The sequence below is a fragment of the Tachypleus tridentatus genome, chromosome 4 (genome assembly GCF_004210375.1).
Source record: "Tachypleus tridentatus isolate NWPU-2018 chromosome 4, ASM421037v1, whole genome shotgun sequence".
NCBI classification, from domain to species: domain Eukaryota; kingdom Metazoa; phylum Arthropoda; class Merostomata; order Xiphosura; family Limulidae; genus Tachypleus; species Tachypleus tridentatus.
In genome coordinates, this window is record NC_134828.1 from 57,410,518 (window position 1) to 57,423,516 (window position 12,999).

Below are 12,999 nucleotides of genomic sequence, written 5' to 3' on the forward strand. Positions count from 1 at the left end.
TATTTCTCTCTTATGTTAGACCAAGTTTTGGCAATAACTTTTTGTTCAGTGCACATATTGTACATGATGATCTCAACCAGGAGGACGTTACAATATCGCCACCTTAAGAAAAGTCTCCACATTGTAATTCCATTGAAAACTATTGGGCAGAACTGAGCCGAAAATTTGCTAACCACCACCCTAAACCAAATGCTATAGTTGAGTTTCGGCGCTTTCTAAAGACAAGTTTGGATGCCATCACAATCGATCATACGACTATTCTCAGCGACAGCATGCCACGTCGCCTTGCAGAGATATTATTAGAGTATAAAGACAACTTCCACTATTGAACGTTTAATATAAACTGATATAAGGTTACATACACTATTTAGAATAGCTTGGTGTTATATTTTGCTGCTATATTTGTTTTGGTAAAGTTTTGTTATGAAAGGTGAAATGCCGAATTACACATCTTTCTAGGGTTTTCTGACAAACTTGTTTGTTGTTCTAATAAATCATTCACGACTTTCATAGAACGTGTCTTATTATACAAATTACAAAATATGTAAACATATTGACTAATATTGTATTTAAGAAAATATATCAAAATATTTGCAAAATTTATAATAGTGCTAGACTCTTGATCAATATTACTTTGTAAATCTTAACGATTCATAATATCGCTGATACAGCAAAAGCAAAACTTAATACACAATTAAAAACAGTCAAACCCACTTATTAATAACATTCTAATGTTAAGGGATATTTAATATTTTAAACATTTTCCCTTCAGAAGTTGGATACTTTCAGCTGTAAAGGTTCACTGCATGAGGTTTTAGCAATCAAAGTAACTTTTGTTTGAAAACAATATTTGCTATTGAAAAATTTTGTGCTACATAACTTAGACAACAACCCTTTTTTATGAATTATAAAGACTGCAAAATATTTTGTGTAATATAAGTATAGCACACTTTTTATACTGGTGTTAATATTACATCATATTTTTAAACAACTTTGGATGAATTTTCTTAAAAATCTATAACACATAAATATTAATTTGCGTATCTTAAAATGTTTTTACTGCATGAATGTACCTAGTCATAAGAACAAATAAAACCAACTTATCTCGTAAATATTTATTTTGTGAAACAAAGCAGCTTATATGATTTTTTTCATTTAGACATTTTGGTTCATGTTGACTCGATAGCGTCATGCAGTTCCTGTATTGGATCGAGATCTGGGAACTGTGCAGGCCATTCGAGCACACTGAAGTCACTGTCATGTTCGTAGAATCAGCTTGGGATGATGCATGCTTTGTGACATGGCGCATTAGCCTGCTGAAAGTAGCCATTGGAAAACGAGTAGACTCTAGCCCTAAAGGAATGTACAATGTCAGCAACAATACTCAAGCATGCAGTGGCATTCAAATAATGCTCAGTTGGTATTGAGGACCTAATGTGTATCAATAAGACACTTCTCACACCATTACATCACCACCACCAGCCTGTACCGTTGACACAAGGCAGAATAGATCAATGGATTCATGCTGTTTACGCCAAATTCTGATCCTACCATCCGCATGTAGCAGCAGAAATCCAGATTAGTCAGTCCAGGTGACGTTTTTCCAACCTTCAGTCGTCCAGTTTTGGTCATCCCATGCACACTGTCGTCTCATCTTCCTGTTCTTAGCTAATAGGAGTGTAACTCAGCATGATCTTTTGCTGCTGTAACCCATACGCTTCAAGGTTCGACGCGACTGGGTTCAGAGATGCCTTTCTGCACACCACTGTTGTAAAGAGTGGTTAAATGAGTATTTGTGGTCATTCTATCAGCTTGAATGAGTCTGGCCATTCTCTTTTGACCTCTCTCAATAACAAGGTGTTTTCGCACACAGAACTGCCGCTCACTGGATTTTTGTTTTTGCATCATTCTCTGCAAACTTTACAGACTGCAGTGCATGAAAATCCCAGGAGTTCAGCAGTTGCTGAGATGCTGGAACCAGCACGTCTGGTACTAACAATCATACCACGGTCACAGTCGCTTAGATCACGCATCTTCCCCATTATAATGTGTAGTAGAACAACAACTGAACCTTTTAACCATGTCTGCATGCTTTATATATTGAGTTGCAGCCACATGATTCGCTGTTTGGCTATTTGCGTTGAAGGGCAGGTGTACTTAATAAAGTGGCAACTAGGTGTATGTGATTAAAATATAACTTACTTAGGTTACGAAATAATCATGTGGAAACATTTAAATGAAATTTATCGTGTATAATATATCAATAAGAAATAAATATTTTTCGTTATATCAATAAATGTTTTTCTTAAGCCATTAAATAATGATATAGAGTCAAAAACTATTTGAATGATGAAATGCATCATTGGCTATCTCGTCCAAAATAAGCAGTTTAATCCAAACTTATGCTACCTGACTCAAATTTTGTCTTACATTTTAAAATAACAGAAAATAAATCGCTGGAACGCTACGAATGAAAATGCATTATAACAGACATGAACAAAAATAAAATAATGACTGTAATGATATAAACATGAGGAAGGTTTAATAGATGTTAAATATTTACAAACAGAAAGACAAAATCAATTGAATTAAGCAATAAAGTTCATACACTCATTATGCAGAAAAAAGTAGGCCTAATTATGATCACATACATTGATTATGTACGTTGAGTCGAAAAAAACACACTAAACACCATGAAAAAGAAAAGAAACGAGAAAATTAATTTCGTCCGATACAAAGCGCAACGGTTTTAGTTTGTTTATCGAGCTGATAGTACAATATACGATTCATGGCGAATGAAGAATCGTAATTTTCTCATTATTATATTCAGTAACTATTAGTGGGATTTTAACTTACCCAGAAGAGGGCCACAAAGAAATTTCCCCAACAGTTGTAGTGGGAGTATAGGGAAAAGGATAACCAGGAACAGCATGTTCATCTCTGTACTGCAGCATGAAAGAGTATCAAGTATTCTACATGCTATATAATCGTATGAAACCTAACTGTACAGTTGATCTTGGTGAGCTAGTTCTCAGTAAATTGATTTTTGCCCCTTTTTACCACGAGGTGGCACCACGCTAAAATACTGCACTTAGTCTCGTAAATATTGGAGATTTATTTTTATTTATCTATATATATTGACCAGTAGTTCCCATTTTTAATGGTGTCTTTACTGAACGAAGTAAAATTATACAATATTTTACAAATATAATAAATATAAAAAACAAAATATTAAAAACCAATGAGACACAACGTTATGTAATTTTTATAAAAGTGAATAAATGTATAATTATCCATCTTAATACTGCTATTCTGATATATAACACGTGAATTTATTTCAGTCTCAACTCAGTGTAACCATACATTTGTGATTAATATATTTTTTTTAGCCAAACTTAAAAATAGTTGAACTATAATAGATTTGGCCATTCTGTTAGTGGACTGAAAGACAAAATTTGAAACGTGACGCCACTGAGCATATTCTTTACTTTCGGCTATTGGCACGTTATTCTGTTCAAAAAACTAGATAAAGCCCTTCAGAAGTGGTTGAAGATGGTTAGACATTTTCTCTCTGGTCAGTAACCAAATAAGGGATGGTTATTTTTAAACCCTATAATGAATAAGACACAGACCTTCATTATTAGATGTATACACAATATTCTTAACATTTACTGGCCGGAAACAATCAGCAGCTTTGAATTATTGTAAAGATTCAAGCAAAATCTTGTCGAGAAAGAAATATTAGGGAGAAAGTTGGGCTAGAATGGCTACGTTTTCCGTCAACTCATCTCCAAAATAATCACTAAATGCCTGACTTGGAATCCACAGGGACAGATAACAGACCGAGGAACACCTTGAGAGAACCGGAGAAGACAGTTCGGTGTTGGACACGCTGGCTTTATGTCATTGATGGTTTTTGCTCCAAAGAGAGTCATGTGTCTAAATAAGTACGTAAGTTTCTATTCACGCTGAAAATTCCAATTCAATTATAAAAAAAGTGTTTCTTTCACACATTATCTTTCTCTACATTATTCACTAATCATATCGATATATATTCATCATAGTTTATTCACTCATTTGCTCTTGCATTATCGTTCTGTTTGTTTGTTGTTTTTTGAATTTCGCACAAAGCTACTCGAGGGCTATCTGTACTAGCCGTCCCTAATTTAGTAGTGTAAGGCTAGAGGGAATGCAGCTAGTCATCACCACCCACCGCCAACTCTTGGGCTACTCTTTTACCAACGAATAGTGGGATTTACCGTTATATTATAACGCCCCCACGGCTGAAAGGATGAACATTATCGTTCTAAACACTTATTAGTCCCATATGTCTTCAAATATGATAGAGATATATTATCAAAGTTAATCATGATAGTTTTAAACATAGCGAGCGCAATGTGTCACTTATTACCACCATTGGTCGAAACTTTATTATGGGAGCTTTGGCATCTCAACATCATTATATTATATAGAAAAATATCACTGAAATCATGTAAATGATCAGAGCTAAGCATTGTTTCTTTATTTTCTTCAGAAATATGACTATTAAATCATGCTATTAAAGCTGTTTCTGTATCAAATCCGATTAAAAGCATATATATAGATGAAAATATTTAATATATTTGTAACACCTTATGTATATTATTGTTTCTGAGTTCCTGGTGAAAGTTAATAGATTTCTAATAGATGATCTATATTGGAGTACTCGAATTGTTAATGACAGTTACCATGCTTTAAAATAGAAATACATTTTACAAAAATATTTTGTTTCCTACAAGATATAGCATATGGAACAATTCTTTTATTATGTTTATAAGTGATATAATAAGATAAAAATGTTTGTATTTACCACATAAGATAATACAGAATACAACCTTTTTATGTTTAAGATAATAGATGACATAGAACACAAGTGTTTTACGTTTACAACATATAATAAAAACTACACAAATATCCTATGTTTACCTGATCAGATGACAAAATGTTTTATGTCTAATTACGTCTGATAATATAAGGAACAACTAATCTGATGTTATTACAAGAGACAACATAGATTAAAAAGTCTTATAAGTTTTCCCAAGACGTAAAATAAGGTATAAGAGTCATATCTTTCTCCCAACTGATAGGATAGCACACATGTGTTTATGTGTTTACATTAAATGATAATACAAGATACAAGACCTTTATGTCTTAAGTTTGCCACAACAGTATACAATTATGTTACTTCTGCCACAAGAGAGCATATACAAAAGTGGTCTTGCTTTTAACAGCTGATAAGATATGGTACAAGTGTTCTATGCTAAACATTTGTGTTTATGTCTGAGCATGAAATAGGATAAAACCGAAAAGTTTTAATATAGTAGTACTTTTCCTTTTCCACAAAAGGTGACATAGGACTAAAGTTATTTATATCTGCTACAAGTAATAAGATACTTTTTAAATATTTTCCCAGCTAATAATATAGACCACAAGTGTTTTATTTTTACCACAAAAGATAAGATAGAATACATCTTTTTCGTATTTACTTCATGAAGTAATGCAGGACACAGGTGATTTTTAATTTCCTAAGAAAATTAATATACGACAGGTGTTTCATGCTGGCTACAAAGAAAACGTAGGATAGCAAGCTTACTACGATAAATAATATAGGACGCAAGTGTTTTATACGTACCCCTACTGGTAACATAGGACGGAAGAGTGTTATGCTTATCAAATAATTAAAACGTAGGGTACAAATACTTTAAGTTTATCACAAAAGGTAACAAAGAACACAAGTATTTTACACATATCACAAAAGATAACATATGACGCACTACTTTTATATTCAGTACAGCATATAACATAAAACAATAATATTTTTTGTTTGCTCTTCTTGTTACGTTATAAAACACATGTTCAAGATTTGCCATAACACCAACTATATGACTAAAGTAGTTTGTGCTTTTCACTAGATATAGCATCAACGTAAGTGTTTCACATTTACGACAATTTATAACTAATGTAAAGAATGTTACGTATTATTCAAGCGACTGTACAGGATTCAGTTGTTTTATAATTATCATAATTAGTAATATAAGACACAAGTAGCTTATGCTTACCAGATGAACTAATATAAAACCCAAGTGTTTTATGTATACCCTAACCGATAACCTAACACCCAAGTCCTTTATATTCACTACAGTATATAATATAACACACGCAACTTGTTATGTTTGCTCTCGAAACTGATACCATAGAACACTTAATTGATAATATAAGAATTTTTTTTACTTAAAACATCTCATAATATTGTGTTTACCACAATCGATAAAATAATATAAAAGTGTTTTATAATTTTCACAAGAAATATGATAGGATTCAAACATAATTTTTTCCACAATTGTTAACACAGCAAGCGAGTATTTGAAGTTTATCACAAGTAGAACACAAGTGTTTTGTGTTTCCTACAAAAAATACATACGACACAAAAAGTGTATATTTACGCAACTGATAAGATAAAGCATAAGTATATTATATTTAACACAAGGAATAACGTAGGGCAAGAGTGGTGTATATTTTCCATAAAAGACGAAATAGAAAATAAGTTTTCTATTCACTCCATAACATATAAGACACAATAGAAGGTTTTAGGTTTAGTACAAAACGTAATATAAAAGAGAAACGTTTTATGTTTACCACAGTAGATCACATAGGGCAAAATAATTTCATGTTTATAACGTGTGATAACTGACGACTCAAGCGTTTCATGTTAACTTCAACTTACATTACAGGACAAAAGTTTTTTTACATTTATTACAAAATAAAAAGAAAACCAATAAGTGTTTTATAGTTATAGAAGAGATAACACAGTACACAAGTGTGTTTTGTTTACCCGAACATATAATGTAGGAAACAAGTATTCCTTACTTACTACATCCGACAACAAAAATTTTATGTCTTCCACTACTGAAAGCACGTAATTTTTGTTCTCCACAAGAGATAATTTGAGACATAAGTGTCTTATGTTACCACGAGAGATAATCACAGGACGTAAGAGTTTTAAATTTACTCTATATCATAACATTGAAGAGAAGTATTTTATGTTTACAAAAAAGTGATTACACGGGATAAAAATTATTTTATTGTTGTTATCATAACTATAGCACAGGAAACAAGTAACTTATGTTTCCTACAAGAGATAACATAGGATACAAGTGCTTTATATTTTCCAAGAAGATAACAAGGGACACAAAAGCTTTACATTTACTATAATTAGTGACACAGGACACGCGTGTTTTGTGCTTACCACAAGAGATAATCTAGAGTGTAAGTATTTTGCGTTTACCGCGATAAATTAGGAAAGGTACAGATGTTTTTTGCTTACCACACTACATAACGTCGGTTGCAAGAGTTTTAGGTTTACCTCAAATAAAACTTTAAAAGACAAGTACTTCAAGTTTACCATAAAGGAAAACATATGACAAAAGAGTTTTAGGATAACGTAGGACAATAGTTTTCGGTTCATCACAAGAGATATTATAAGATACAGTCATTTTATGTTTAACTTAAATGATGATATAAGATTGAAGTGTTTTTTTATATTTAGCACAAGACAAAACATAAAAAACAAGTATTTTATATTTATAAGAAGATATAACATTGGTCAAAGGTCGAACTTATAATTTATTATTCAACTAAAAGGAATAACATAGAACACGATCGGCTTATGTTTACCATAATTGATAACACAAGGCATAAGTGCCTTAAGTGCCTTGTGTTTACTGAAACAGAAGAAAAAATACACAGGAGGCTTATGTTTGCCACAATTTATAAAAAAGGTGAAATTGTTTTATGATTACTAACGTGGATTACATAATAAACTTTTATTTTTGTTTTTGTTCTTTATGACACTTGACAGAGTATTTTAGTTTACTTAATAGGTAAGATAGGACAAAAATGTTATATCTCTTCTACAAATGATAACTTAGGACACAAGGGTTTTATATTCATCCTAACTGATAACATATAACACAAATGTTTTATGTTTATATCATAAGACTGTATATATTATCAGCTTTATGTTTACGCTGAATGATAATACAGTAAAAATAAAACACTTTTATTTTTGTTCAAAGTATAACAAAGAACATGTTTGATTTATATTTACCAGAGGTATTAAATCAATACATATATTTCTTTAAAAATAAATAATCACTATATGGAAAACATGTGTTTTATATTTAATAAACTGATAAAATATGATGCCAATTTTCTTTTTTTTGCCATAATATATAACAAAGGGCACGAATATTTTATATTCACTTTAGTAGACAGCGTAAGACGGAAATGTTTTATGTTTAAGACAACACAAAACTTATAAAACAAATGTTTTATGCTTACTTCAACTGACAGTACACAGGAGATAACACAGGGTAAAACATATGTTTTTTTTTACGTTTACCAGGACAGATAATTTAGAAGACAGCTATGTTATATCTACCACAACTGGTAACATTGGTCAAGTGTGTTTTTCTCTAATATAAGTAAAAAATACTGAAGTGATTGATTTTTACCACAAATGATAATACGAGAAACAAGTGTCTTATGTGTGTCATAATTAATAAAATATTTTTTCTTTACCACAGAAAATAACAGAAAAGGTGTTTTGTGTTTTCCACGAAAGAAAGCATGTGACAAAAGTGTTTTATATTTACCAGATAAGTTAACGTAAAATATTTATTTTATGTTTACCAAAAGTAATAGTATAGGATACGAGTGTTTTATATTTACCACAACCGATAACGCAGGATTCAAGTGTTTTTGCTTACCATAATAGACAAATGTTTTATGTTTTCCACAAAAGGAAAGATACGTCACAAATGTTTTATGTTTATCACAAGAGATAAAGTCAAAACAACTTCAACTTTTTCTTCTTTGATTTCTTTGGTGTGTGAACTGCCAGATGGGTTAAGGTATACCGTATCTTTTTTAAAATAGTCTTGGTTGTTACTATTATATATATATACCTTACCCTTCTTTGGAACGTGATTTATTTATAACACAAAATTAAGTAACTGTAACAATAAAACGTTAATGATAATGATAAGATTTGTTAAAATATAAAAACAAACATATAAATAGCTAAAATGTCATAACATGATATTTTGCGGGATATGATAAGTAAATGGAAACTAGTAGATTATAATTTTGGGTTGCACTACCAGTCAGAACTGTTCTTTCTTTCATACTAGCCTTTACTAGAGATAACATTTTTGTGCATTGTTTTCTTTAACCATTATTTGACAAAACTATAGGTGTATGTATGTTTGCTTGTAATTCTTGAACCACGACAACAATCAAACGCGTCATGTATTATTAAAGCACAGATGAGTGACATATGAGTGAACAGCGTTCGGATCTCACCCATGGGGGAGGAGCTATGTTTTCCTCGTGCCTATTTAGGGTAAGTCAGTTGATAGATTACAATTAAACATGCTCGCCCTTCCAGCCATGGGGGTGTATAATGTGACGGTCAATCCCACTATTCGTTGGTAAAAGAGTAGCCCAAGAGTTGGCGGTGGGTGGTGATGACTAGCTGCCTTCCCTCTAGTCTTACACTGCTAAATTAGGGACGGCTAGCACAGATAGTCCTCGAGTAGCTTTGTGCGAAATTCCAAAACAAACAAACAAACATTAAAGAACTAAAATATATTTAAACATTTGGCTAAATAAAGAGGCATCTAAAGTTTAACATAAGAAAAGATAGGAGTAAATAAATAGGCAGAAAGACGAATTTTGAGGTAACTGAAAAACACATATATAAATAATTAATAATATAGATAAACTAATATAAGTGCGACTATACGATCAGATAGAGAACTAGACTTAGACATGTAAGATAAATAGACAAGTAATTAGAATTAAACACTGTCAGTGTATGATACCTAAAAATATGTATACATATGTTACCTCTTATGCTCCTTCCTGGAATTGGAGTTACCATTGTTGCTCTTACTTCTTACGATCCTAATTAAATATGAAAGATTACTCAAATTATTAGAATAATGATAAAACAAATACAATATAATACATTTTGATATCATAAAATTTTGTCTATTTTTACCTCTTATGACACAGCGACACAATATATTTCTCTAAATCCTCCATAAGTTTCGCTTAACCAATGAGGAATGCTGCACGTATCGTGATACAATATATTCTATAAATCACCCTCTGAAATTCAGTTAAACCAAGATGAAATGAAACATTGCACACATTTTGAAGCAATATATATATATATATATATGAATCCGATCTCATAATTGTTTAGCTCATGATGAATTGACATGTTGCAACTATTTAGCTATAACAATGTAACATTAATTATACCAGTTACAAATTTGTTAAAATGTAAGAAACATAAATAGGTAAAATTGTTACAACTTGCGAAACATTATATTTTTATGTCATCAAATTTATTTAACTCATGGCTATTTGGCTTGTATCAATTATTGTGACACAATATATATATATATTTCCATAAATACCCTCCCGAACTCACTTACATCATGATGATTTGATGTTTAACACATTGTTACGAAATATGTATTTATGTATCCCCTCTCCTGTTCAGCCCACCGCTAGTACAGTGGTATGTTTACGGATTTACAACACTAAAATCAGGGGTTCGATTCCCTTCGGTGGACTCGGTAGATAGCCCGATGTGGCTTTGCTATAAGAAAACAGACGCCTCTCCTGTTCACGTTGTCACACGATAGCTTTCTCTGAGTATTTTCTCATAATTCCCTTAACCCATAGTAAATTAACGAATTACACAGATTGGGAAACTATACTTCCAACTAACACACGATTAATTGATGTACTGCACAAATTTACTTAATTCACAATGAATTGTTTATTTGTATCATTCTCAAATTTAGTTAACTCGTGAAGAATCAATTCGCCAAACAAATTATTACACAATATCTGTTTATGAATCCTCTATTAAAGTTATATAACACATAATTTATAGAGTGTTGCATATATTATGTTCATGATGAATAGGCGTGATGCACACGTTACGACATGATTTCTTTATCTAAATTATCTCTTAAATTCAACGTAACTGACTATGAATTGACAATGTGTACATATTATGATACAGTATTTAGTGTGTATTTGTATTTTCATTTACTGAGTACTGTTACCGTAAGATGAGTAAGATCACAAAACCAGTGTGTGGGTAGTTTTGGTAGAAACATTTATACAAAGTACTTATGAATGGTTAAACTTCCCTTGCAAGCTTCTAACTTTTCTTTTCTACCATTAGAGTTACATAATGATTTTATTTGTTGTATTGTTCTTCGTCATAAGGCAAAAAGCTACACGAAAGGATGTCTGTGCTCTGCCCACCACAAGTATCGAAACTCTAGCGGTATAAGTCCGTAAACATATATTGTTTTAAGATGCACCGTGAAATAACAACAACAAATATAGCTGTCCTCATTCAAACGTTTTTGCTCGCAAACAAAGAAAAGAAAGCACAACAAAGATTAAAACATAACGTCGAAAGTATTACAAGAAAGATAAATCAAGTAGACTCGTAGAAAATAACAATGTATTGACATTGTCCGAAATATAATTAGAAGTTAGGCAAACCGTATTTAGGAAACGTAACTGTAGAAGACTTTATTTACTGTTCGTATTTTCCATCTGTAAAAATTCAAACTCAAGTATAAAAATAAACTATCCCGTATTTCTCTTTATTGTTTTTAATATGAATAAACTCGAACAAACGTAAAAGAAAGGTGGATAGCTTTTGATACATATTAAACACATGTACATGCAGCAGCAGTGACAAGCTAACTGTTTAAGCCTTATAAATGCACAGTTGTATATGATCAGTTCGAACAAGACAAATACAAAACGTATTTAAGAACTTTAACAGCTTTAGTACGTGCTCGTTTAGTAGTACGTCGTTGAAAATTTCGATTTTTGTTTCACTATCCATAAACATCTGCCGTCAGAATTTACCCCAACAATGGCAAGCGCTAATAAACATGATAGCTTCCATAAAAAAAGAAAAACAAAAATAAAACTGTTACCTGTTCGTTACTAAAGTTGATGAAAAATGTTCACGAATATTTCAGTTTAGCTTTATATTGTAGCTTAATTCATTTACAATAACAATGACGTATTCATAAATTCTCCAGCGTTATTTCTCTATTTTATGTATATTTTGTATGTTACGAGATTAATGATGTTTTCATAAACATTCTTGTGTTGTTTCTACACTGTGTATATTATTTTCTTTTTATTTTAATACATGTAAAACCTGGAAGTTATGCACTGGCTTATTTTTCTGTTAGAATGACTATCAGTGATGTTGTTAACATATGCGTGAAGAGAATGATGGTATTATAGAATCGTGTGTATAACTCTGTGACACGGATTTACTGTCATATATTTATTTTAATACCGATTTTTGTTTTAGCTGAATATATGTTTAGAAATGCATGTAATTTATATTGTTAAATGTGTATTGCGAAATTCCCGCTTATTCACTAAACTTGTAGAAGATTCTCGAGTGTAAGAATCAATAATGTATTACATGTGGGTATAAATACTAATGGTCGCTAGTATTGTTGTTTTAGCTGAAATTTCTAGAATCTCACCTAACGCTTATAAACTAACGTGACATGCCAAAAGATAGTATACATTGTTTGTTTGCAACAGTTGGTATAATATAATCTCGGAAGACATAACTGTGGTTAATGCTGGTTATTAGTCGGGAAACTATATATATTTGATCAGAAACGTTTATAGATATTGAACCTTACAAATCGTTTAACTTCAGTTGACTGACATCGGACATCAGTGTTTTTACGAACATATTACATAACTTCAGTGGTGAAAAACACGCATGTGATAAGCGAAAATCTAGTAAACTTTCGGTTAAGTGCACTGTACCGATATCAACTCACAATTTATTCACTTGTCGTGAACCATTGATAAAATATC

At 31.4% G+C, this 12,999-nt stretch overlaps 1 protein-coding gene across 7 annotated transcripts in view; it reads right to left on the reverse strand.

The window, feature by feature from the left end:
* The window catches only part of LOC143249191 (uncharacterized), a 68,887-nt gene that overhangs the window by 34,990 nt on the left and 20,898 nt on the right, over window positions 1-12,999 (reverse strand). For 6 of the 7 annotated variants that reach the window (XM_076498654.1, XM_076498649.1, XM_076498651.1 and 3 more), the window contains one exon: window positions 9,949-10,005. In XM_076498654.1, coding sequence (XP_076354769.1) covers window positions 9,949-10,005 — 57 coding nt within the window. Of the gene's footprint in view, window positions 1-2,856; window positions 3,013-9,948; window positions 10,006-12,999 lie in introns of those variants that run through there. The other variant, XM_076498650.1, reaches the window with a different exon arrangement.